The sequence below is a fragment of the Lepidochelys kempii genome, chromosome 11, assembly GCF_965140265.1.
Source record: "Lepidochelys kempii isolate rLepKem1 chromosome 11, rLepKem1.hap2, whole genome shotgun sequence".
Lineage (NCBI taxonomy): Eukaryota > Metazoa > Chordata > Testudines > Cheloniidae > Lepidochelys > Lepidochelys kempii.
Window position 1 is genome coordinate 44,747,987 of NC_133266.1, and position 27,997 is coordinate 44,775,983.

The 27,997-nt window shown below is 42.8% G+C and overlaps 1 protein-coding gene across 13 annotated transcripts in view; it reads left to right on the plus strand.

Annotated features, from left to right (window-relative positions):
* OSBPL6 (oxysterol binding protein like 6) overlaps positions 1 to 27,997 on the plus strand; it is a 230,339-nt gene that overhangs the window by 185,341 nt on the left and 17,001 nt on the right. For 8 of the 13 annotated variants that reach the window (XM_073306013.1, XM_073306012.1, XM_073306017.1 and 5 more), the window contains 11 exons: positions 990 to 1,077; positions 1,305 to 1,558; positions 5,941 to 6,078; positions 6,444 to 6,507; positions 6,998 to 7,076; positions 8,373 to 8,517; positions 11,131 to 11,275; positions 13,428 to 13,554; positions 14,293 to 14,415; positions 15,343 to 15,447; positions 16,963 to 27,918. In XM_073306013.1, the coding sequence (XP_073162114.1) occupies positions 990 to 1,077; positions 1,305 to 1,558; positions 5,941 to 6,078; positions 6,444 to 6,507; positions 6,998 to 7,076; positions 8,373 to 8,517; positions 11,131 to 11,275; positions 13,428 to 13,554; positions 14,293 to 14,415; positions 15,343 to 15,447; positions 16,963 to 17,305 (1,611 nt within the window). In that variant the 3' untranslated portion in view covers positions 17,306 to 27,918. The other 5 variants (XM_073306020.1, XM_073306023.1, XM_073306025.1 and 2 more) reach the window with 2 other exon arrangements.

The window sequence follows — 27,997 nt, forward strand, 5'->3', positions numbered from 1 at the left end:
TCCCCAAACAGCCTGGCCCCTGCCCCCATCCACCCCCTCCCACTTCCCGCCCCCTGACTGCCCCCCAAAGAACCCCTGACCCATCCAACCGCCCCTGCTCCCTGTCCCCTGACTGTCTCCTGGAACCTCCTACCCCTTATCCAACCTCCCCGCCCCTTTACCATGCCGCTCAGAGCAGCAGGAGCTCGCAGCCACACAGCCTGGCGAGAGCCAGCCATGCTGCCCACGTGGTGGTGTGGCTGCGGAGGAGGGAGGACAGCAAGGGAGGGGCCGGGGGCTAGCCTCCCTGGTCGGGAGCTCAAGGGCTGGGCAGGACAGTCCCGCAGGCCATAGTTTGCCCACCTCTGCCCTAGGGGGAGACTTCAACAGGAGTGGGCGTGGACACACTAAGGCCATGTCTTCACTACCCGCCGGATCGGCGGGTAGTGATCGATCTATTCGGGATTGATTTATCGCATCTAGCGTAGACACGATAAATCTATCCCCGATTGCTCTGCCGTCGACTCCGGAACTCCACCAGGGCGAGAGGCAGAAGTGGAGTCGACAGGGGAGCAGCGGCCGTCGATCCCGCGCCGCGAGGATGCAAAGTAAGTGATTCTAAGTTGATCTAAGATACGTCGAATTCCGCTACGCTATTCTCGTAGGTGAAGTTGCGTATCTTAGATTGACCTCCCCCCCAGTGTAGACCAGGCCTACGGGTGAACAAAGTCTAAGATAGAGTCATAAGTGAAATAAATTTGAAGGTCTTTGTTTGGCTCCATAACACTTAATTCAGTAAAATTCAATGAGCATAAAATTTCTCTTGGTGCTATTAGGGGATTTGTTCTTTGCACATGCAAACTGAATCAAACCTGGTAGACCTAATTTTAGCTCTGCCAGGCTAAACGTGGTTCCTTTGAATGTTTGTTTTGCTTAATTTATTTGTGTTTTTACTGTATAAGTGATGTCCTGGATTTCATTCACTAATTTTTAAATTTTTTCTTCTGTAGGCTTCTGATGATGAATCCTATATCAGTGATGTGAGTGATAACATATCTGAGGACAACACCAGTGTTGCAGACAACGTTTTCCGACAAAGTATACACCATATTTTTAAAAAACTTCAGAAAATTACATTTGTTTTCAGATCATGAGCCAAATTTACTGCTGGTATAATCAGGCACAATTCAGCTGAAATCAATGGAATTGCACCTGTAGTGCAATTCCAGTGGTGAATTTGGTCCCATGAATGAATTTTGTTATGTTTTTAAAGGGGAGATTTCAATACAATTATATTTTCTTCCTCTTCTTCTCCCCCCATGCAGTTCTTAATGGTGAGCTAGCAGGAGGTGCATTCAGGAATGGACGTCGGACTTGTCTCCCAGCTCCCTGTCCTGATACCAGTAATATCAATCTGTGGAATATTTTGAGAAATAATATTGGCAAAGATCTCTCCAAAGTCTCCATGCCAGTTGAACTAAATGAACCTCTTAATACTTTACAACACCTTTGTGAAGAACTGGAATACAGTGAACTCCTGGACAAAGCTGCTGAAACTGATGATCCATACGAACGCATGGTAATAAATTTAGTACAGCACAACTTTGTATATGCAAAAGCTTAGATTTTTCTCATCTTCCCCAGGGGCTCTTGTGTGTATCCTGCACAGGGTTCCATTTTGTCATTCCCCTGGTTCATTGTATATGTGAGATTGCCCAGAGAAATTGCGAGACTTTTGGAACCGTAATTCCATCAGCATCCAGATGATGCTGATCTCATCAGAGGCGCCATCTTTCTGAGTTGCCATAGGGTGCTCGATCCCCATTCCGCCCCAGGCCTTGCCCCCACCCCGCCCCTTCCCCAAGCCCCCACCCCACTCCCGCCTCTTCTCAGCTGTGACCCCGCCCCACCCTGTTCCGCCCCCTTCCTCCGAGCACAGCCCACCATCACTACCCTCACACCACAGTACCTCCTGCACGCTGCTGAACAGCTGGTTGGCAGTAGGCGGGAGGGGAAGGAGCTGATCGACAGGGCCCACCGGCGAGCAGGAGGCACTGGGGGGAAAGGGCAGAGCTGACTTTGGGGGGGGCTGCTGGTGGGTGCTGAGCACTCACTATTTTTTTCTGTGGGTGCTCCAGCCCTGGAACACCCATAGGGGTGGTGCCTATTCGTCTACAGTCTCATGGCTTTCTAATTTCTGGATTAAAAGAGGTTGAAATGACAATGCACTAGTTGAGGCTCAGTCCAATGAGGTAGTGAGAGAAAACACCTGAACTAGTTGATGGGGATTGCCTGCTTCCTCTGTTTGAAAGCATATGTCTGCACAGGTGGTGTCTTCCTCCGGGCCCCAGGGATGCTCCACCCCCCGCCGCCACTCCGCCCCAGGCGTCACCCCCACCGACTCTCTTCCCCCAAGCCTCCACCCCTGCTCTGCCCCAGCCCCCATCCCCACTTCTCCCAAGCCCGCACCCCACCTCTTCTTCCCCCTGCTCCACCACTGCCCCGCCTCTTCCCGCCCAGTTCCACCCCTGAGTGCGCCCCGTCCCCGCTCCTACCCCCTCTTCCCCTGCGCCTCCTGCATGCTGCAGAACAGCTCATCGCTGCGGATGGGAGGTGCTGGGAGGAAGCGGGGGAGCTGGCTGTCGGTGGGTGCTAAGTACACACTAATTTTTTTCCATGGGTGCTCTATCGCAGGGCTCTGTGCTCCGCTCAAAGTTCCACATCATTTCAGGATGCAATTCCAGCTATTAGTTATGATCTGATAACCCTGAATGATCTAGTACCTGGCTGGATTAGGCATTTCTCCCTACTCCAACCCCATTTCCTATAATTACAGTTCATATGGGGATTGGTTCCTAGGATTGAATAAATGGGGATTGGTGGCCATAGGATTTCATTTAAAAGTCCTTGGCTATACAGTTTTCTTCCTTGGTTTATCAGTGTCCAGTGTGTACACCATTTGTATAAGATATTTTCCTGAGTTTGAGAGTAACAACTAAGTAGTTTGCTGTTGGTACAATAGGCAATGGTGATTATATCTTTGTCTTGGTTTGCTTGCCCATTGTGGACATCGCTTACATTTATATTCTATAGAGAGTGTCTATAAGTATTATTGAGTTTATACCTCACTAAATCTCACTAATGACTGGGAAGCACATGGTGAATTTTGCAAATTAGTGAGTAAACACCCAAACACAATAAAAAGCTTGGGGATATTATATCTGCATACTTGTACATTTATTTAGTTAGTGTAGTTTCTTATTAAGGATACCCACACATAAATGTTAACTGTGAGTGAAGGTTGTTAGACTGCATAGGCCACCAAGGCAAACTGTAAAAAGCAAGGAAATAAGCAGTGATATCATTCAATACCCCATCCACACTTCCTTCGTCGGTTCGCATTCTTGCCCTCAGCAACTTCTCTTTCCTCAAGGCGCTAAAGACGATGGATCTGTGCCAGTGAGTGCTGCATCCTGCTTGGGGCTTGGTGGCAGAACTGGAGGAAAAGAGACTGCGACTGGGAGCCAGTAGGCAGGGGTAACATAGGTGTGGGAGTGATGGGAGGCCGGGGAAGGGAAGAGTCAGATTGGATGAGGAGCTGAGTGGGATTGGCTGGGCAAGCAGCCTGGTGGGGCAGGATGAGACTGGAAGAGGTTAGGATAGGGAGTACAGATACGGGAGACTGAGACTGGAATGAGAAGCCTGAAGAATGGAGGGTGGGATTGGTTAGGAGAAGAGAATGGGACTGGGACAGTGAGCCATGGGGCGGGGGGAAGAGACACGAATAGGGCAGGGATAGGCTGGAGGGATAGGGCCAGAAAGGATCATGCTTGGGGGGAATGAGCAGATTAGAGCACATTCCCCTCCTTAGCCTAGAATGGAACCCAAGATTTCTGAGTCCTCTGTTGTCAGCAAATATCCGTGAAACCAACTGGGAAAGTGTCTCATCGCCCTCTAGTGCTAGTCCATTCAGAGGATGACAACCAGCTGCTGCTATCTTTTTACTCAATTAGCTCAAGTAACAGAGTGTTCTACAATGGATCTAAAGGTTCCAATCCTGCTGATGAATCATGTGGGTGTCACTACGATGCTGCATGATGGAATTTCTGTTTTTGCAGTTTGCTTTTTTAAAAACCTAGGAAATTATACCAAAAAACCTATGATGAAAGAACATTAAGATTGAAAACTCAGTTAGTTTATCCTGAATGAGGAGAATATCTTTTTATGGGCCAGATTGTCCACAGACCCTGAGCAGAGCTCAGGCACAAAAGGGAAGGGCAGTCCTGGACCAATTGCAACTCCCCAATCCTGCACCATCTGGCCCTAGCCTAAGTTACTGCTAAGGTCCCTCAGGGTATGTCTATACTTGCAATAAAACACTCACAGCTGGCCCACGTCAGCTGACTCTGGCTCACAGGGCTTGGGCTGCGGGGCTATAAAATTGCAGTGTACATGTTCAGACTGAGGGACTCTCCTGCACCGTGGTGTCCCAGAGCCCAGGCTCCAACCCGAGCCCTAACGTCTACACTGCAGTTTTATAGCCTTGCAGCCTGAGCCCTGTGAACCCAAGTCAGTTGACCCAGGCCAACGGCAGGTGTTTTATTGCAGTGTAGACATACCCTAAGAGACTTCACGCCAGTAGAGAACTAGGTATACTTTGCTGCATCCCTGAGATGCCCCTCCTCCTCTCCCTGCACTGGGGTGGGGGGACATCTGGTGAAGGAGGCAGCTCCCCACCTCTGCCAGCTTTATGCCAGCGGAGAGTGAGAGGAATTATCTTCTAGTCAGTTATGGCTAAAATACAGCCATTTTGTACTGCCTGGGTGGCCCAAAACAGCAGACATGTCTACATTGTCCCACAATTCAGATTGTGGATGTGTGAATAGCAGTGCACCCCAGAGTGCTTCCCTGTATCTCCCTCACATGGATGCTGCAGGTGCGAACTAAAACGTTCCTACTTTGTATTAACATAGACCTTAATGTGAACCGGGAACCTTTTAGTTCATGTCTGCAGTGTCCACACAGGGGAGTTACTGCACGGCACTTTTGTGCGCACTGCTGTTCGCAGCCCTGTAGTCCAATCTATAGGGCAGTGTAGACATGCCATAAGTGTAAAGTTCAAAAGTGGCCTATGTGCAATGTGACAGTTGGGTCTGTGTGTGTGTGTGTGTGTGTGAGAGAGAGAGAGAGAGAATTCTGAAGTTTGTGGGAACTTTGGTTGTTTAGCTAGAAGAGCCCAAACAAATGTGAGGAAGAACAGAACAAAATTTCAAAATTTTGAAAATCTGGCCACAACTGTAAAGTTATTAAATATTTTATCAAAAATATTACATAGAGAATTCAGTTGTCCTCTAAAGAATTATTGTGCCAAATTTGGAGACAAAATTTAATCTGAATTTAAAGGAAGAAACAAAGGGATCTTAATCCTTCTCTAAATGAAAATATCAGTACAACTTCAACTGTGAAGTCATCATTTCCAATGCCTCTATAATGGCACTTCAAAGCAAATAGTGAATGTTCTGTAGTATATTTCGTAAACGTAATAAATTCTTAATATTGTGAGACTTCAGCTAATACAAACTCTGCCATTAAACCTCTGCTGAGGAATGGTGAGAGCTCATCAGTTTTTGTTTGTGAATTATGGGCTGTATAGATTAGCAAGATCCTATTGTATTGTTTTATGTTTTCTGTGTGCCCAGAGGCTATGGTGATGTGCCGCCCAAAAGTTTGTGTATTATTCAGACACATAAATAACCAGATGCTGCAGGCTTTCCTTTCCATTCATTACTTTGCAGGACATAGATAGTTTTCTGTTACTATGTAGCCCTTCAAATAGTGAACGAATAAAGGGGCAATTAAGTGTTTTTAAATGATACATTTATTCACATTGCTGCCCGCACAATTGACAATGATGAGAGAGCATACCGAGGAATCTTTAGCTGTTTTTCTGTGTTTTAACAGGTTCTTATAGCTGCCTTTGCAGCTTCAGGGTATGCCTCCACTTACTACAGAGCAGGAAGCAAGCCATTCAATCCAGTGCTCGGTGAGACTTATGAATGTATTAGGGAAGACAAAGGATTCCGATTTTTCTCAGAGCAGGTAAAACCTGTTTCTATGTAAATCTTCATTTCTTTGGACAGCGGAGTGACTTTAATTTCTCTTTATAGTTAAGAGCTTCTATTCCCACTAGAGTAAATAGAGTTTGACGTGAAAGTTGTTAAATCCAGAAAAAAATGTAAAAGAAACTAAAATGATTTATGTAAAATATATTCTTTAATGTAGGAGGCTGTAAAAATAAAGTCTACTTCACGTTAAACATGCTGAGGCTTTTTGTGTGTTTGTTTTCTTGTAATATACATGACTGTACAGTTTTTAACTTGAGGTAACTGTTGGGTGCACTGATTTTTAAAAATGAAAGACTTCTTTTGTGTTAAACAAGTCCTCACTGTAATTTCTTTTTCCAGGTTAGCCATCATCCACCCGTTTCTGCCTGTCACTGTGAATCAAAGAATTTTGTGTTTTGGCAAGGTATATATTTTAATTCAAAAGCCTAAAGATCAAGTTTTTAATCATATAAAAATGTTATGATCTCAAAATTATTATAATTAGGGATGTAGTTCTCTTGAATTTATTTAAGAGATTAGTAGAGTTATTATATTAAGTTATGCTGGCTGTTGCTCTAAAGTGTTTCAATTTTAAACTGTAAGGAACGAGCTGATGCAGTATTTTATCATCACTGCCAGAGTGACTTGAATTATGTTTATTTGTTCGGCTGTCTTTATTTAAAGCTTTATACAGAACACACTGTTATCTGTTAGAAGACAAGGGGTACATTAGCCTCTCTGACATAAGGTGGTCCCTCCGGAATAACCCTTTTTCTGTCTTCAAAGCAGGTTAATGTTCTGTTCAAAACAGGCAGTCTGGCATAGATCATCTGGTATGCCATTTAGTGGCATAGATCTCAGAAAGTATAATATTTTGGTCTTTTGTAATTTTCTAATATTTCACTATTATTTAGATATCAGATGGAAAAATAAGTTCTGGGGGAAATCAATGGAAATCCTGCCAATTGGAACACTGAATGTGACTTTTCCAAAGTAAGTTACTGTCTTGTTTCCTTCGGCTGTTTTTTGTTGTTGTTGTTTTGTTTTAAATCTAGGCAGTTACTCTTCCTTCTGAGGGCTGGATGGATTGTGAAGGGGGGAGTAGAGATCCTACATGATTAGCAGCTGGCAGGATGTGAGCTCCCTGCTCTGATCTCCCATTGCAGGATGAGGTGATGAAGCATTGTTGGAGGCTGAAGGCTTAGTCAGTCAGGCACTTGGAGGGAAAACCAGGGAACTCTCTAAAAGCATCTCACTGGTAGAGGAAAATAGGTGCATGTGAGGAGGCATAACTCCATACCCAGTCGTTGGAGTGCTGAGCTGCCCGGAGCAAATCCGTTCAACTCTGTCGGCAGCTGGCGCTATGTCTGCAGTAGGGCTCTCAAGGGTGCTAATGCTGGGCTCATCTGAACCAGGATTAACACAACAGGGAAATGTTTCACAATCTTCTGTAGTGTAGACAGGGCCAAATGGCTTCTTTCAAATGTAGCCCTCAGGGAGGGAAGAGGGGATTTGGTCACAGAGGTCAAGCAGTGTGTGGCCTCCCAAACCCCATCTGCAGATCTTAGATCTTGGGTGCACTCCGCCCTTTGGCAGCACAGCTTCTGTAGGGAATCTTTCTTACATTTTCCTCCATCTTGTCACAAAGTGGAAGCTAATACCAAAAGATCAACGTCGCCTCCTGCATATATCTATTGGCCTGGCTATCTGACAGGTTCAGAGGGGAGCATGCCATGTATAGCATCTGCTCTCTGGCTCCATCCTCCCAACCCCCAGGACTGGGGAAGCTCTGACTGCGTGGAGTTGCCAGAGGAATTCTCAGGAAAGGGGACAATATGCCATTGAGTTACTGCTCCCCACTTCGTCTCTATTCTTTCTATTTCAGACCTATTTTACTTTTATTAGTTCCCATTGCATCTGAGAGAAATACATGGTAACCAGGACTCTAGTCCACCACAGCATTGTAGATCATGCTGAACTTTAAATCTAATGCTAATGAAGTCGCTGATCAGGACCAAAGTGTTCAGTACTACAGGGATTGAGCCTTTAATGCAGGACTTTAGTGGTCCACAGAGCCTCTCGTGAATTTCACCCATATAGAATAATTTAGGATTAATAATGGGGAATAATAGTGTGGAATCCACACTTTTAATGAGCCAGACTACTGATTCAGATGTTTTTGAGGGATATCTTATTTTGTGTATGTGATTATCTGGCTGGATTTCACTTTTTGTCAGTAATATTGAAATGTAATTTACATTACCAATTATATACTAACATTATTCCCAGGTATGGAGATTACTACGTGTGGAACAAAGTCACCACCTGCATACACAACATCCTTAGTGGAAGGAGATGGATAGAGCATTATGGAGAAATAACTATCAGAAACACAAAAAGCAGTGTTTGTATTTGTAAACTCACATTTGTCAAGGTAATTTATGATTTGTCATGCAACGGTAATATATGACAAAAAGTAAGCAGAACTATTTTCTTAGCCGAGACCTGGCTACAGTTTCCTCTGTCTTCTCAGTCGTCTGCTGTTCCCCTAAATTCCTTCTTCCCTGTTCTGTATCGTCACTGCTATCTTATCGGGTAAGAAGCCCAATAACAAAACTTCACCTAAATTGTGATCTGAGATGTCTGCCAGTATTAACATGTCTCTGTTGTTGCTGGACCAGCCCATTTGATGTCAGTGTGTGTCTGTGCCCATTTGATGTCAGCATCATTGACAATACATTACTATTTTTTTAATTTTAAAATGCAAATGGCCAAATTCTGTTCTATTAGGCCAGTAAAAACCAGGAGGAACTCTGTCCTTCAGAGCAGTTACTCTGGATTTAGACTGTTCTAATTTGAATTTGATCCTAAGTTTCGTATCTATTTAGAATAATGGTGTTCTGCTTCATTGTATTTATATATCCTGGTGATAGTTCTGTATAAAAACAGTAAGATGGATCTGCTAGAGCTTAATTTTTTTGTAAAAATAATTAAAATAATGAGTTTATTATCACTGGTGTTGCTACATACACTTCAATGTCAAAAGGCCCACCTCAGTTGCTGCAGTGATGCATTGTAGCTTGTCTCAGGTCAGGACTTGGTCAGTGCTTCGGAACCAGACTGTTTAAAGGTAAAAGGGAAGGGAATAGAAATGCCTGAGAAAAGGAGGACATTGGAGAGAATGAGAGAAAGCAAATACAGGGTGCTGTGGGATGAAAGTAGTCCCCCCCCCCCATTTAGGTAACAGGATCTGGGCAAAGAATTTGCCAGTCTTTAGAGTGGCAGTGGCAGCAGCTTAGGCGTCTGGGAAGAGAAAAAATATACGTCTGATTTTTTAACTTTAAGGAGCGGGTCTGTTCCTACTACAGAATGGTGTAGGAATCTGACTGGTGAAAAGACTATATATTACCAGTGTGCACAGATAATTAAATGAGCTTGAACCCTGTTACAAACAACCAGACTGCTATTTTCACCAGAAAATACTGCTATGTTCAGTAAACATATATATGTTGATGCACCTAGTATTCCGATTTTCTTTGTTTTAAATTGCAGTCATTATGGGGATTGGCAGTAGATTGAGGTGGGACAAAAGATAACTTTGATGCAGAATCTGGAACCACCCATCAGTGGCAGATAAGAAGCATTTGTAATATATATAGATTCTTATGCAGAAACATTCTGTTATGTTATTAGTTAGTCCTGCCTTGAGTGCCAGGAACTGGACTAGATGACCTATTGAGGTCCCTTCTAGTTCTACACTTCTATGATTCTGTTGTTTTCCTATTGTGACAAAGCTCTGACCTTGTCTCAGTGGGTCCCGTGCTTCCTGGCGGATTACGCTAGCCTCAGAGGCTCACTGTGACCCTCCATGTAGCCCTTCTCTCTCTAGAGGCAAGGGTCACAGCCTACTGAGCCATTTTCATCATAAGCCAGCAAGGGAGGTGAGGAGAAGCTATCTTCCCTCGCACAGTCTCTGTTGTCTCCCAGTCTCAGTGATTAGTTGCGGGGGAGAGCCCAGGCCCACCCTCTACTCTGGGCTCCAGCACAGGGACCCTGATAGTAGCATCACTTGGTAGCTGACATTTTGGAAACAGGACGAGTACAGTTCCCTGGGTCATTTCCCCACAGCAGCCCCCACTTCCTCAATATCTACATCACCCTTACCTCACGGCCTCCTTTCTTGTGCCTGATAGGGTTTGTACTGCTCCGTTTCTCCAGCAGCGTGACTTCCTCCTACAGCTCCTGACACCCCCCCCTCCACACACACACCTGACTAACTGGGAGGCTTTTAACTAGTTTCAGCCAGGTGTCCTAATCAACCAAGCTGTCTCCACTGCTTTCTGGAAGGATCTTAATTGGCCCCAGGTGTCTTGATTAACCTGGAGCAACTGCCATTTGGTTACCATGGTAACAGGGATTTGTTTAGCCTGGGGCTAACACACCTGTTTCTCACTACTTTCCTATAGCCTTCTGGCCTTACCCTGTCACACTATCTATAAAATATTGTGAACCAAACATTTTTCATTGTAATCCACTTGTTTAAAAGTATGTTGAGATATACAAGGAAACTTTTCCCTAGTTAGTTTTAGAGATCAACACAAAAGCTCAGCATATTATGTTGTTCCAGAATGTTCCAGGCTGCCATTTTCTGTTTTGTGTTTTAATGTAAATGATATTTAATTGGACTAAATTCTAATTCCTGAGGTGCCAACAATGTGCCGGGTACTGGAAAAAAGATACCTAATGATGGAGTCACAGCCCATTAAGACTTTATAATCTAAACCGGGTAGACGTCTGCTAGGCAAGCTAATTCTGTATAGATTTGCTGAGATAATTTTTGTAGCAGAATTGCAAAGATGTCATATCCTTATGCATGTCTTCAATTTCAAGAAATTAATAGCCTCTAATTTTCCTCTGTTGAGGATCTGGCCGCAGTTGACTTTTACGTGTCACAATTTTTAGAAGAAGTATGCAGTGGGATAGTGTGATATACAGTGTGACAAGGAAATCAACTTTGTTCACTTTTTTCACTTTGGTACATTTTCAGGTGAATTATTGGAATTCAAATGTAAATGAAGTCCAAGGGATTGTCATGGACCAAGAAGGAAAGGTGGTGCATCGCCTCTTTGGAAAGTGGCATGAAGGGCTGTACTGTGGGGTTGCACCTTCAGCAAAATGTATATGGAGACCAGGTAAGAAAATTCTGGTCAACTGAAATCCTTCAGGTGGCTTTAGTCTCGTGAAAAGCTGCTTTTAGCCTCCCTTTTTAAATACAAACGGAGAAACAGAATATACAGCTAGATAAATAATGAGGAATTGGCAGAGCAGCTATCGGTATCTTTTATTATAAATGTAAAAGTATCTAAAAAGTTTGTGTGCTCCATCTCATGAGTCATTTTTTAGATTTTACTCCAAATCTGAGGCTAAAATTTGGTCACGGGTATTTATCATGTTGGAAACATAATCTGAGGAAATAATTTGATTTTGGAGAAAGGAAAATGTAAATGTTAGCCTTATCCTCCTCTCACAGCTGTGCAGATCAGGGTATCTTCATTGGATTAAACGGAATTACATTGGTGTAAAACCAGTATAAGTGAAAGGAGAAACAGGTTCGTGTCAATCCCTTATTGCCCTAATGGTCTGGTTTTAAAAGGTAGTGCGCACTTGCGGTTCCCATTGACTTAAGTTTCTTAAAAATTGCTTACTTGCTTAAAGAGACAATGAGGGTTCAAACCACCATTACCATGCACCTCCTTACTCTAGAGCAAAGTGGGTGTGTAGCTGTGCCTTTGTGGGTCACAACTGAGAATAGCAAATTCAGGACAAACTGCTGAGAAATAGGGCAGATACACCCCAAAACTGGTGGTTATTTTCCCTTAAGATATACCAGACCAGCAACAAAAGTAAACTTTTGTTTCACCACACTGGCTAACAAGAAGTCAGATTACAGCTGTTTCCTTAGGCATTCCAGCCCTTGTATCATCACCAAAAACACTAGACTTAATGATGAGTGGTTCCTTACAACCAGTTTCATCAAATGAAAGGTTCTTCTGATCCCGAAGGACCAGCCACGCACCCTGGTCAATATATAACTCATATCCTACCCAATAATCATGCTATTGCCTATCCTTTAATATCTAAAATCTAAAGGTTTGTTTATAAAAAAAATAAAGAAAGGTGAGAGTTAAAATTGGTTAAAGGAATCAAATGCTATACAATAATTGCAAAGTTCTTGGTTTGGGCTTGTCGCAGTGATGAAATAAACTGCTGGCTTAAGTCAAGTCTCTGGTTGCTTCCAAATCCTTGTTTAGAATGCTCCCGTTAATATAAGTCCAGAGATTTGAGCAGGAAAGTGGCTGGAGCAGGAAAGAGGCCAAATGGAGATGTTTCCAGGGCCTTTTATAGCTTCTGACATGTGGAGGGAAATCCATTGTTTCAAACAAAGCTCTTAGCACAGCTAGTGGAAAATTACAGGTAAAAGATGGAGTTTGGAGTCACCTGGGCAAGTCACATGTCCCTGCATAATTTCGCTTAGTCATAGCAGGAAAGTCCATTAAGTGTAGATAGGTGTCTCCCATGGTCCATTGTGAGTTAAGTGTTCCTTGATGAGCAACTTAATTTGAATAGTCCCTTCAAGATGTGCAGGCTAAATACCTTGTGGCAGTTATCCCAGGAGCAAACATTTGAAATCCAGTTATAGAGCCAATACTCATAACTTGAAATACAAAAATGATACATGAATAAAGATAGCATAATCATATTCAGTGAATCATATCCTTTCATAGACATCTTACATGCCACATTTTGTACAAGATTTGTAGTAATTATATAACAGTGATGGCAGCAATGATCTACATGGTCATATTTTATCAGATAACATCACAGAGTGTAAACAGTCCCTATTCTAATTTGATGGCATTTTACACCCATTTTGCACTGGTGGAGAGGAGCCGTAGGGCAATGGTGAATCACACACTATGAACCTGTTTAGGTACCAACATTTGGAGGGAGACCCAGTAAATTTGCTTTTGTGGAGACTGATTTATTTTTTAACTTGAAAGAAGAAATATTTCAGATATTTCCCAAAAGCAAAGAAAGATTTTAAAAGTCTTGATCTGTTATGTAAATAACTCTACTGTGTAATAAGTTACCATTCATATTAAATGAAAGACGTTCTACCTAGAAAATAATATTTGATACATTTTAAAATTATATCAAATAAAGGAATTAGAATGTATAAATATTTTATTGTCTATTATAGCTTTATAAATTCATTGGGCTCTGTGTATGTGTTTATAAAAATAGTAAAATAAGCATTTTTCTTTCTTAAATATGTTTATACAGGCTCCATGCCAACCCACTATGAACGTTATTATGGCTTTACAAGGTTCGCTATTGAACTCAATGAGTTAGATCCTGTATTGAAAGATATTCTTCCAACAACAGATGCACGATTCAGGCCAGATCAGAGGCAAGAAAGCTCATTTATATGTTTAATATTTATGATTGTTTTATGGCAGAGTTTGAACCCCAGCATTGAATTTTTCCCAGATCTGCACTATAATATGTGCTATGCCTTAGATTTTGCTAGAAAAGAAAATGTTAAATGTTACAGTAAAAGTCTTGGCTTATCCAGTTCAGGAAAGGGAAGCATACAGAGATCCTGGTGCTATGGGGATTCTTCTGGCAGAGGAAGAATTCCAGAAAGTTCCAGCAAATACATGCTCTGGCGTGTCCTTTCCTACTCCCATGAATAGAAGCAATGTTTGCCCATTGGTAGTACTTGCTGTTGGCAGTATCATATGATAGCTGGAGAGATGCACATGCCTCACTATAGGTCATGCATGTGTAGCTGGTGAGCCAGCATATCAGCGATTCTTGTTTCTTATTATTCTCTTGCATGCTAGGGAAGGATCCTATCCTGTTGTTTGTGCAGAGAGTAGGAGGCTTGCTCTGAGGAGCTGAAAATGTAAACAAGACTAAGAAATTATATTTCAGATTCCGAAGTATAAATTAAATAATTTTACTTTTGAATGGCCTTAAAGCTGGTGCATAGAACTCAGTAGCTCTTTTCAAGGACAAATAGCTTTTCTAGGCTTCTGGCCTTGTTTTCTGGGATGAATGTTTTTCTGGCAATGTTGTTACACAATGTGCTTTTACAGAAGATGAGATTGTATATTTACTAAAAGATCCATTGTTATCTGTATAGACTTTTGGAAGAAGGAAATGTAGAAGCAGCAGCCACAGAAAAGCAAAGAATAGAGGAACTCCAGAGAAGTCGAAGGCGGAACATGGAGGAGAACAACATTGAATACAAACCAAAATTTTTTAAGTGAGTAAAGTGATTTCAGTAATAAGTCTATAATTTGTTTTCTGTGCAGCCACCAACATAAGAGGTCAATGCAGAGGGCATCTGCCTCTTAAATAGGCAGGCCCAGGGTAGTGTAATAAAGAAGTGAAAAGATGGAAACAATCCAATTCCAAGAAATATTTTCGGATCTCTGACCCATATCTGAAGCAATTTTAACATATTTTTAAATTAATTTAATACTGGTTAACCAAACTAGGAAGCTGACGTTCCCAGTTAGTCCACAAGAGAAGTAAGACGTGGGCAATAGTCTTAAATATTTCTTCAGATCACCCTGCCAATGTGCCTCAAACTTAATAGTGGAGAAGGAAATACCAAAGGAAATGTATCAACTCATTTTTGTCCTAAATTTAGCTGTGTAATTTAAAAAAAGAAAGTGGTGGTGGAAAGAAGGTTTAAAACAACTTGAACAGAATTTTTAAGGTCGTTTTTCAAATTGTAATTACTCTGGTTTTTGTTTTGTTTTTGCGGGGAGAGGTAGTGTGGTTGCTTTTTTGTTTGTTTTAATTAAAACATTCCCTTAACTGGTGAAAATGATTGGCATAATTTTATTGTAGAAAATGAGTGAAATGCAGAAAGGAAACAAACAGCACAAATGGTGGAAGTAAATCAGGCTCCCAACTTGCAATTTCGTCTACATGGTTGGACACATACAGACACACAGAGTCCATTGAAGTCAATAGGGCGTCACATGGGTGCAGGGTTCTATGAATCAGATGGTAGAATTGGATCCTTAGATATTCTAAAATGCCTTCACTTTTAACACAGGTTATGAAATTGTTTTATTTTTAAATCTCTGATGTTTATGCTTTATCCTTTTAAAATATTAAATCAAACCTTTATTAAGACAATTTTCATCTGGGTTTGTTTTGTCTTTTTTTGCTTTTGCAGAAAAGTTATCGATGCCAATCAAAGAGAGAGCTGGGTTTCTAATGACACTTATTGGGAACTGCGAAAGGATCCTGGCTTTAGTAAAGTAGAAACCCCCATACTCTGGTAAACTGAGAATGTAGATCTAGTAAACATATCACTCTCTGAAGAAAAAATTAATAACTATGCACAATATGTTTCTTATAGCTAAATGTGGTTTGTGGGTCTACAGAAAACCTACCATTTGCTTTTATATTCATCTTTATAATGGACTTTCGAAAGTGCATTAGACCAGGTCCCTGACCACTTTTGGATCCTTTTTATTTTGCAGCAGCCATTTAAAAATAACCTTTAAAGTTTCATGTATTTAAAATGCAAAACAAAGGAAGCAGATACATTATCCAAAGTTGTTCAGAAGAGGTTGTAATACACAAAATTGCAACTGGTGCTTAAAACAGACATTGAGAGTAACAACAAACAAACAAAATGCAAGAAAAAAAAATTTTGTTTTAACTTATTTTGTTAAAAACTCTTGTGTTACAACAGTCTATCATTTCCAGCTTGAGGCTAGTCCTTTAGTGGGATGTGCTTGGACTGGCCTTGTCAAAAAGACATAATGCTTTTCTGGAAGCTCTTCCCATTCATATGCCATTGTTCATGCCTTAAACAAAACATGAAGGTATCCAATCAGTCATTTTAAAATATGTATTCTTAGGCTTGTGTGAGCAGCAGATTTTATTCATATTCTAAATATTGGCGATCATGTATTATTAAAAATAAAATCCACCTAAACTGATGAGAAGGGAAAGTGACCTGCTGTACATGCTTTAGCTTTGCGAAGCTGGTTATGTAATCAGACTGAAACAGGAAAACTAGCTAACTTTGTGACAGTTTTGGTAAATGCATCTGGGTTGCTAGTCAGAAAATTCATATCCAACATGCGTAATGCTGTGATATATTTATCGTATGTGCCACTGATTTGACATGGCCTCACACTTTCTCACATTTCCCCATAACTGTTTATACAATTAGAATTCACTATAGCTTTGCAACAGTGTTAGAAACACAGAAGGATTTAATAGGAGGTTTTCTGGTTTCTCTCCAGGTGCTGGATAGCACTATAAACATAGCGGGCACTTTCTATCATGCACACTATACTTTACTGGTCTGTTTGTCTGTGTCCGCTCCCAACTTGAATTTCTTAGCTGAATTTGTTTGGGGGATGGGTAGAGGCACTCATGCATGCTGGGTTAATGGCTTTTTGTGTTGTCAAAATAGCTTTTATGCAAAATTAATTTTTACAGTTTTTCATAAGGTGATTCTATAGTTTTTGATTGAGAAACTGGACTCTTAAATGTTTTTATGCCACAGTTCAATGTCTATGGAAGGAGGCTGGGCACTTCCTATCTGAAAAAAATGACTGAAATGCATAACCACAGAGGGCAAATATTATTAAAGAAAGTTTTATTAGATAAAAAATTTTATTCCATACTATGGGATCTAGTCTTCTATTAATGCATCTGGTGTTTAAGTAAATTACATTTACCTGTATACATCTTCTGAATGTCCTGATGACACTTCTATGTGTACACATGTCTCACATCTTTTCGCATATACATGGTATATTTACTTTTTCTGCAGCTCAGCATTTCCCACAGTTCTGGACATCTGGGCTTCTCTTCTCTCTCTGCAGCTCCGTGGAGGCAGATCAGTTTTTTGGTGCCTCATGCTCTGGACAGGATCCCTCCGCTCCTTCTTACCACCAGGTTCTCTGCCTCCATGGCAGCAGATGGTGTTGGTTTCTCTTGCGCTCACCCTTACCTTTCAATTTGAGTTGTTTCTGCCCAGTTTTGGGGCAGTGGGGAGCAGTGTTCTCCTCTTCCCCTTTCCTCCTCCTTCCTGGGTCAGGTACACCTTCAGTAGTTTAACCCTCGCTGAGCATCCACTGCAGTGTTTCCCTGTTGGCTCTTCTGCCGCTATGTAAGTATGGCAGAGCAGCCAAGAAAACACAGGGTTAAAGCCAAGCAGTGCTCTGTTTGTGAGGCAGCCTTCCCAGGCTTGGCAGACAGTGAGTTGTGTTCAGCCTGCACCCAGCCAACCAACCCTAATTCCATTAGGGCCGAGGGCTGCTAATCGAAAAGGTAGGTGGGGTATTCTTCCCACCAAGGCAGCTGTGGCTTCAACCGGGGAAAAATGTACCAGAACTCCCAGTGCAGAGCAGGGAGAAGCTCTAAAAGCAAGGAGGACCCTGATCACTTGAGTCAGGGATAAGTAACAGAAACCCTTGCAGAACAAAGAGGAGAGGCTTGTGGGGCCACCAGTCCCTCCATCCAAGTCTTAAAGTGGATCCTGAGCACCCTGAGGAAAGAAGCAGGGCCTTTCCTCCCAAGCTAATCAGGAAGGGTTGGACAAGAATTCCCGCCTTCCCCTGGGAAATGGGACCCAGTGAGGGAGGATTATGAGGAAGACCTCTTCAGAGGGCTCCAGACCCTGAGGAAGGTAAGCCACAAAAGGCCACACCAAAGCTGAAGCAGAGCTTCAGCACTCCCACAGCACTCTAAAAATGTTAAAAAGGCAAAAAAAGGGAAGAGAAAGGACAAAAAACCAGTCGATATGAGTCCTTTGACTCCTCTTCTGTTCCCCCAGCCCCTTCCCAAACAGTATGGGCAACAGTTTTTTCGCTTGAGAAATGTCAAGCTATATGTAACAAGATTCAAATCCAGCCTGTTCAGCTCACCTCAGATGACTTTGGGGTATGGATGAGGGTCAAACCCAGAGAAGAAAGAGGTGATGGAGCTTGGGAGAAGCAGCTGGAAGAGGTGTAAGAGGTAATATCAGCATAAGCATAACCAGCAAATTACAACCTTTCCATAGACACCTTACTTTACCTCCTTTGTACAAGGTTTGGTGCATCTATAGGGGACCAACAATGGTTGCAACAATGATCTATACGGTCACAGTTCATGTCAATAACATCACAAGCAGGTTATGGTGGATACCCGCTTTCTCTGGGTGAGGATATGTCACACAGGGGTGGAGCATGCTCTGTCTATCTCCAAGCTCCATCCAAAAACCAAGCTGTGGGGTGAAGATGGCCAGGTTTGGGATGTCAGAGTTGGCCCCAGTCCTGTGTGAGGAGATCAGGTAGTGTGTGGAGGTGAGGTGACATTCGGGTGGAGAGGTTCAGGAGGTCCATGAACCAAAACTGGCGGGGCCAAAACATGGCTCGATCCCGGCGAATCTTGCGTAGGATTTGCGGGAGGGGGATATGGGAAAGGCGGAGTGGAGAGAGTCCATCCAGGGAGGAAAAGGGCATCGCCCTGCGAGTCCTCCTGCACAGCTCCCCTGGAACAGTAAAGCGGAAGTTTGTGGTTCTCACGAGTGGCGTAGAGATCCCATCACAGTGTGCCCCACTTGTGGAAAAGGTACCAGAGGGTGTTGTCGTGCAGTTCCCACTCGTGATTCAGGTAGAGCATCCTACTGAGCACATTGGTGGGTGCCAGGGAGATACATAGCCTGGACTGTGACCTGATGTTTGATGCTCTAGTTCAAGAGATGGATGGACAGAGGGAGGGAGTTCTTGCCCCGCTCTGTTTGTTGATGTAGACCACCACTGCAGTGTTGTCAGAGAGCAATTGGATGTGTTTGGCCTGTATGTGGGGAAGAAATGTCTGGCAGGTGAGAGAGACTGAACGCAGTTCTATGAGGTTTAAGTGCATCCTGGCTTCTCAAGGCATCCAGATGCTGTGCGTGGTGTGGCTGCCTAGAAAGCGCCCCCACCTGTGAGGGAGGTATCTGTTGTGAGCCTGGTTTGTGGTGAGGGTGGCTTGAAGGGAGTACTGACCAGCACGTGAGTGGATTGGTCCACCAGATGAAGGACAGCAGTGCCGGCTGGGGAATCAGGATCTTGCTGTCCAGGTGGTCACATTGTGGTCTGTTGACAGAGAGGAGCCAAGCTGCAGGCAACGCATGTGAAGACGGGCATGTGGCATAACTGAGGTGCACACTGTCAGATGTCCAAGAAGGGGGAAGCAGCAGCAGATAGTGATGCGGGGGTTGCAGCGCAGTCCTGCAATTTGATTCATGATGGTGGCGAAGTGGTCAGCCAGAAGGAAGGCCCATGCTGCGATGAAGTCAAGCCAGGCCCCAGTAAAGTCTATCGTCTAGGTAGGGATGAGGACTGACTTCTCCTTGTTGAAGCAGACCCTGAGAGATGCATGGAGGGTAGAGGATGGCGGAGAGTAGGCGGGGGTGGGAAAGTACAACAAGAAGCCATTCTTCCAAGTAAGGGAAACCAGAGTAGCTGAGACTGCACATCTGTGTTGCTACAACAGCGAAGACTTCGGTGAATATGTGTGGAGCCATCGCTGTGCCAAAGGGCAGGACTTGGAATTGACAGTGGCTGTGCCCCAGTGTGAAGAGGAAGAACTTGCAATGGGGCTGGGTGAATATCGATGTGGAAATAGGTGTCCTTCATGTTGAGAGCCAGACCACCAAGGAGTTAGGGGTGGGTGAGTAAAGAGAAACTCCACGCCTTTGGCGGGGACAAAGTACCATCTCTCTGCTCTCTTCGGGTCAGGGGCTCAGGAGGCAGAGGTCTGTCATATCATCTGAGCTGGTTGCAGGATAGCCTCATTAATGGGGAGAACCATCCATGAGGATACTTGGGGTTGGAGGATGTCCAGCCATTGGTGCTGTGTAATAGTTCCTGATATTGGTGGCAGTCGTCTGGTGGGGACAGAGAGGTCGGAATGAGTGCCTCATCTGGGAAGGAACAGGCCACTGTGAGAACTGGCAGTCCCGGTTCCATCTCTCCTTCCCCCTTCCCATACACAGAGGGCACCGGAGGGCACACTGGGGACAGCTGGTACGAAGCTACAGACAGGACAGGGCATGCTTGGTAAGGATCTTAAGGTGCCCAGTAGTAAGGGTCTCCGAGCATGGGTGGTCTGCACCAGGATCATAAGGGGGCAAGTGAGGAGGTCTGTGCCATGACTCTGAATTCTGTTGTGGGGCCGGCGAGAATGAAGCCCTCAAACTTGGAGGACAGTTCCAGCAATGGCGGTGCCATTGGTACCAGAGGGTCGAGGTGGGGAAAACTGATGCACCACTCCAGCAGCAGCAATAATGGTTCATCTGCCAGGAAGGACAGAGATGTTCAGTGGTCCAGGAAGCAGAGGAGAACCAGGGTACAGGAGCAGCAGTTCTTCAGTAGACATCAGCGGGTTAAGGCGGCTAGAAGTACGAGGAGTTGCATGGGATGACCCCGAGGGTCCAGGCGGCATCGGCAGTACAGGCAGTAGGCTTGCAGGTGCCAGTGCAGTGATCGGAGCCAGCACTTGTACTGTTGGCTTCCACAGGCGCTTGTCCTTACCCTTGAGCCGGGGGAGCTTGGAGCTGGAGCAGCCAGGTCGACATGTGACTTCTCGCCTGACTTTTCACTGCTTGGAGAGGCAATGCTGCATTTTTGGACAGTCCTGGACAGGGATCTGCCCTTATGTCCGTGGCCCTGTTTCTTCTGCTCATGGCAGGCTTGTCCGGCTTTCGCGGTGCCATTGGGATCTGTGCCTGAGAGATGCTCAGCAGCGCTGACCGTCTGTGACAGCTGGTGCATCAGCAGTTTTGCCGGTCTCAGATGGGAATGCACCCATGGGCACATGGCCTCTTCCATGAGGAACTCCCGAAGTCAAAGTTCTCAGGAATCCTGCGTCCGGGGCAGGAAGGATTTACAGATTGCACATTGGATGGCGATGTGGGCCATCCTGAGCATTACAGCCCTGGTGAAAATGGGTGCAGGCAGGAGGCACAATTCTGGAAGCCTGGATTCCAGGGCATTGTCCCGTTTGGGGTTCCCCCCACCTCTGAGGGCGAAGAAAGAAAACTACACCAACTACCTGTGAACTGGAAGCTACAATCGGAGGTGGATTAAGATTTACTGGGGCCCTGGGCACAAAGAACATTTGGGTCTTCCACATCCCATTAAAAACACAAATGTATCAAAATGCATTAATACAAAGACTCCATTCAGTGTTTACACACTGCATTAATAATAAAGCAAATCATATCCCAGTTCAGTATGCCTAAATTAACTGCTCAATTTTTCTACATAGAAAATGAATATGGTTTTGGAAATATGGTTTGGCTTAGATGCATGCAATATATGTAAAATAACTCGAAATGAAATAATGTTAAAACTTTAGTGCTCTTGTAGACTCTTATTTAAGAACTGTTAACACCTGTGAATATCCTCCCTGTTATCTGAGTAGCAATGAAACATTAAAACATTTTTTTTAACATCGCTCACTGTGGTAAACTACAAGAAAAACATACAGGCCAAGCCAATAGTCTCTAATACAAGTTCACCAATACCTTATCTTAATTAAATTAAGCAACACACTATCCATGTCAATTGTTTATCAGGCCTGAAACATTAAACAACAAAATACTATATTTATTTGAGTGATTATTTAAACAAACCCTCTATAATCCATTTTATTATTTCACGTTCGGATTGATTATTCTCTGATTTAGTAAGCACATCCTTAAAGTTTCACATTCCTTTTAAAGAGATTACGTGTTGTTATTATTTTGATTCTGTGATGTTTATCCCATCAAAGATCCCTTTTGCCACCATCTATTGAACTGGGAGAAGCTTAGCAAACTGATGACAGGCCGGCTTTGCGTGTCATTCCCAGGAGCATCTGTACATAGCAATGGGAAAAATGTGCTACACTTAATATCCTGTAAATGTCTCTCTTTTATATACCCATTAAATTTACCTTTTAATAATACTATCACATTATGTAACCAAAAATACAAAAACATTAAACATAATAAAAAATATGTCTTACCTTTCAAATGATCGTTTTCTCCTGAGTTTTGGGGGAGGAAAAATCATGTATAATGTCACCAAAGTCTATTTGTCAAACCAGTTCTGACTCAATTGCCATTAGAGATAATGCATTCCGATGCTTTTACTGCATTGTTGATCTCAGTTCATTTTTTATCCTTGCCATCTTCGAAAACGTACATTCTCCTTCACAATTTGTAACTGGTAGGGTCAGGAAAATTCTGAGAGCAACATTCACATTAGGGAATATCGATTGAAGGTCGCTTTGCCTGAAAACTTTCATTTGTACAAAGAATTTGAACTGTATGAGTTCATTGGGAAAATTTTTGTTCCAAGTCACTGGGGTAAACTGCAGCAAGTTCAGTGGTGCACTTGTGAATGTCAGAAATGTCCAGCAAGTTGTTTTCAAATAGTACTCCAAAGCGGTCGTTCAACAACCTATATGCATCCAGCTGGCAATGAAGACAAGCTTAATAACTGGTCGATTACAACCGAAAAAGTCTCAGTGTGAAACTTTTATATTCCCTCAAATAAAACCTCAGGTTGTCCCGAGTCATCTGCTGTTTTGGTTTTTGAGAGTTGGATCACTTTGATATTTCTGTGAAAGAGTCTTGCATGTGTTTTTAGCAGCATTTTCAAAATTCTCAAATTCTTCTCATAGAGAAGCCACAAATGATTCTAGTGATTGCAGTAACTGAACTACTGCATTCAGGTTGATGTCACTTTTCTGTAACTGCAAGCTGGTCAGTTTAAACCCTTTTAAGAACAGTGTCCCAAAGTTATTCCATTGTGGCAATGGAACGTGAGTCCATGCTCACTTAAGAACTTAATAACTGCTACAACATGCTTAAGGACATCTCTCCAGTACTGACATTCTGCCTGAAACTGCTGAGCTAGGCCCACACCAACTGTACCTGTTGCCTTTGCGTGCCGTATCCATGCCAGCATACAATTTCAGTGGGCCAAGCTTTTCTCGTGTTCAGAAAAACATGCAGGGTGTTCCCAATCACTCAATTGTTCAATAAAGGCATATGTTTTGGTTGAAAGAAGTTTGCAGGCAAAGCAGTAAACATTTCCAGTGAGTAAATAAGCAGTCTCACATAACAGATTCACTGTTGTGCAGCTGACAAGAGAATAGGTCTTCAGACAGCCAACACTTCTTCTGTCCAGTCACCCGAGCAGAAGCAGAGAAATTTTTAACGTTTTTGTTTTGACAAGAAGCAGATGAACCCACAGCAATCCAAAAAACTCCTGAAATTTTCATCAATGTTATTCCACAAGGCACGATCGCTGCTAAATTCATCTGATTGCATTGCATTTGTCTCACCTGCATAACTCAGTCCTGGCTTGCCTGCCTCTGGCAGGTCCTGATCTATAGTTTCCTCCTCTTGAAGGCCAAGGCCACCACTGCCAGCAATAGTGGCTGTCAAACCGACCTTGTCATCTTTATCCACTGTTTCTCCTTTCTCTCTCTCTCCTTGAAGTATTGATTTATTGTCAGTATCTTTTGTAGCAAAGCAACTTCTTTAACCTCCTTTGCTTGTTTCAGCTTTCTCTTAACACTCCTTCTTAAGTGACACCAAGCTGTACTCTGGGTTTCCTAAACAAATACAGGGGCGGTAAGATTCTTTTTTACTGTCTGTCAATTCTAACGGAAACTGTTGGCATCTGACCAATCATGTGGCAGGTCATTTGCATATTGCAACAGGAGTGTCTCAAAGTTTGTTGAGAAGTGACTGAAAAAGAATCATACATACTACATATTTAAAAGCAAAAACCCTGGAAAAATATTTTAGCTTATGTACTTAAAATTCAAAAACAGCTAAAAATAAACACAAGATTTTTGTAGGGGCCCCCAAATTGGCTGGGGCCCCTGGGCTTGAGCCCCGTGCGCCTGTGTGTTAATCCACCACTGAGTACAACTAGATAACACTATGAACAACTGTATACAAATATCTACACATAGCAAACAGACAAGAAATCACACTCTCACAAAGCTGAGGGTGCGAATGGACAGGGGTTCTGACTCTAGCCATGCGGCAATAAGAGGGAAGTGGAATGGTGTCGACCCTGCATGGCCTGTTGTAGCCTCAGCTGCAGATATGAGGTGGACGTACAATGCATGTGCCGGTCAATGGACGCTGCTACAGAATCTTTCGGCTCCAATGCATGGCTCACATGTGCACACACGTTTGGAATCCATATAGGGACCAGCACTTGAAGAAGAAGGTATATTACCTTGTTTTTTCCTCAATTCATGCTTCTGCTTGACTGAAGAAACGTATGCCATAGTAACTAGCTAGAACTCCACTTACCCCCATGCTAGCAGCAGTAAAATATTGATGCATAAAGAATATGAAGTTTAAATTATGAAGAATTTCCAGTAAGAAACGCTGCTGATGAAGCCTTGATAAAAGAGTTTACATTAGGGATTGAAGGACTAGTTCCAAAGAAAATATTGAACCATCCAGAAATACTGCCTTCCTCTCTCTTCTGTCTTAACTATGCATGATTTTTTTTCTCACCTACCCATCTTTCTCCTTATCTCACTATTATCCTATTCTGTACTTCAGGCCATATGTCTGCCTGAGTAAATTGTTCCCCTTCTCACACACCTATTCTGCTAGCCCCACTACCTCCTCTCCATTCTTAAAATGCTCACCTAGTTGTCATGCTACTAGTCGTGCCTTCAGAGTTCTGTGATACTGTGATCTTGGGGCCCATAGTATTTGCCTGAACTGCTTCAGAATACAATCCATGCCAAAGAAAAGCAGTGTAGAGTTATAGGATCACATTAGCAGCTGACAGCAAGATTTACATCAAGGGCAAAGATAATGGGGAATTCTAAAATGGTAGAGGAAAGAGAAGCTGGTTAAGGGGAAATTGAGAATGAACGGGTCATAGAGACAATGAGAATAAGCCCTATAGGAATGTAATAGGGTTTAATGTGGTCCAGTTTGTAAAGAATACATTAAAGGTATAAGTAGGATGTTGGGTCTGGCCTGAGACTTTTTACGGCAGCTGGAGATGAGCAGAAATCTCAGTACATTCAGCTTTTCTCAAAAAGTTCAGATAAACATCCAGATATTATAGTGCTCATCCAAACCTTTCCGAATCTGAGAATCTGTTGAGGTCTTTGGGTCCCTGAGAAGGCTGTGATTTCTCCTTATTGTAAACATTAGAAATGTAAAGGAGAGTCTCAGCTTTCATTTTAAAAAGTCTGTTTCAAATGAAACTATAAAACAAGGTAAGCTGATCACTAAGGTTGAAAGGATCAAACAACTAGGTTCCACTTCTGCAGCAGAAGACTAAGGGGACCAAACAAAGCACAAATACACACTTTTTAAGTCATGTAAAATGCATCCATTATATCTGAGGCATATCTCAAAGAACCACCCAGCTCACCCTATCCATAATCCAGAAACTAGCATTGTGCACAGTGGGGTGACAGTGATAGATAGGAATTCATAGTGTTGTGGTTGGAGAGGCTTAGCAAAATAAAAATTTGCAGGTGTAATCAAAAAATACTCAGGCTGTCTCTGTCTCAGGGTTTGCTCATCACTAATTAGAATGTCAATGAGAATTTCAAAAGAGCCTTAAAGAGAGAAAATATAACTTTACCATGTAGAAAGTAAAAACAACTGGGGAAACTTGGATTCTGATCCTCGGAGGTGCTGAGCACCTGCAATGCCCATTGGCTTCAGTGGGAGTTGAAGGCACTCAACACCACTCAGGATGGGGCTCTTTCATTTATACATCAATGTAATAGTTCCTCTTTTAGCATTTTGTTTTCCTGTGAGTGCTTGAGATATAAGCTATTTGTCTAGGAGGTTTTGACGAAGAATATTTTTTTTTATCTTGTAGTCATTCACATTATTTTTACTTTAAAAGAAAGAAGCATGGACTAATGGAGAACTGTTCATTGTTGCAAGATTGCATATTCCATCTGACCGAATGGGTAGGCAGCAGGTCTGCAGAAAAGGACCTAGGGGTTACAGTGGACAAGAAGCTGGATATGAGTCAACAGTGTGCCCTTATTGCCAAGAAGGCCAATGGCATTTTGGGATGTATAAGTAGGGGCATTGCTAGCAGATCGAGGGACGTGATCGTTCCCCTCTATTCGACATTGGTGAGGCCTCATCTGGAGTACTGTGTCCAGTTTTGGGCCCCACACTACAAGAAGGATGTGGAAAAATTGGAAAACGTCCAGCGGAGGGCAACAAAAATGATTAGGGAACTGGAACACATGACTTACGAGGAGTGGCTGAGGGAACTGGGATTGTTTAGTCTGCAGAAGAGAAGAATGAGGGGGGATTTGATAGCTGCTTTCAACTACCTGAAAGGGGGTTCCAAAGAGGATGGATCTAGACTGTTCTCAGTGGTAGCAGATGACAGAACAAGGAGTAATGGTCTCAAGTTGCAGTGGGGGAGGTTTAGGTTGGATCTTAGGAAAAACTTTTTCACTAGGAGGGTGGTGAAACACTGGAATGCGTTACCTAGGGAGGTGGTGGAATCTCCTTCCTTAGAAGTTTTTAAGGTCTGGCTTGACAAAGCCCTGGCTGGGATGATTTAGTTGGGGATTGGTCCTGCTTTGAGCAGGGGTTTGGACTAGATGACCTCCTGAGGTCCCTTCCAACCCTGATATTCTATGATTCTCTGATCTCTTTATATAACCTCTATTTAATCTCATTGTGCTAACATAATCCCATTCACCTCAGTAGCATTACACCATGGATGAATTTGGCCCATAATATCCAAAATAGTAATGAACCATTCTTTGCCACTTTACTTAAGTGGCATGTCTTATTAATCACATGGGCATATAATGCCCCCAGTCTGTGTATGCAGTTCCCACTGACATCAGTCTGAGTTGAGCGTGTATAACTGATACCATGATTAACAGGAACAGAAGCTTTGTGTGTTCAGTACCTTGTGACAATCAGATTTTAATTTAAGTGCATAACTTCAGACACCAAGTTTGGAAAAATGTCTCAATTTTTCATTAATGCCATTCTTCATGGGGCAAAGTTACATTTTATGAACCCTACAGGTGCTATCACTGACCTAATTTTGTTTAATTATAAGCACTATATCATTTATCAAAGGGAAAAATCATTTAAAAAAAATAGCATGAAGCCCGTGTATGGCATACTAAAATCTCTCGTATTCACATTAATGATAGGGACACTCATTGCAAATTACCGAATGTTAGGAATGAGCAAGGAGATGAACACGCAATAAAAAGAGCCCCAAAGAATAATGCATCACAGAATATTCTTTTTTTAGTTTGACAGTTGTCATTGATCAGAATTCTTAATGTACTATAGAATAGTTTGTTAAAATAAGGAATTCTTAATAATACAAGACGTCTCTACAGAATCTGCTGTTAAATCTTTGCTGAAGAGTGAGAATAGCACACTGTATTTTGTGTGACTACTAAAGTGTATAGACTAGCAGAGGGCAGATTTGTGAGGTGCTACTAAAACATTTTAAAATAATTTATAGCAGCCCTTTTTTTAGGAATGTACACCACAAATGTAAAGAACTTCCTTCCTGCAATCTGTTCTCTGGCACAACTCTCCTTTGATTTAGTTCATGTTGTCTGAAAAAGGACTGTAAGGTCAGTCCACAAAACAGGCTTGCCTCATTACGTGGTCAGGACCCCAGTCCAAGGAATATACATGAGTAACTTCAGGGCTTGTATATACTGTGCCGTAGTGCAGTCTACAGGGATATGAACTGCAGCATGCACCAAAATGTTGCACTCCAACTGCCTGATGTGGATGCTGCTGGTGTGAACTAAAAGGAAGCTAGTTTGTATTTATG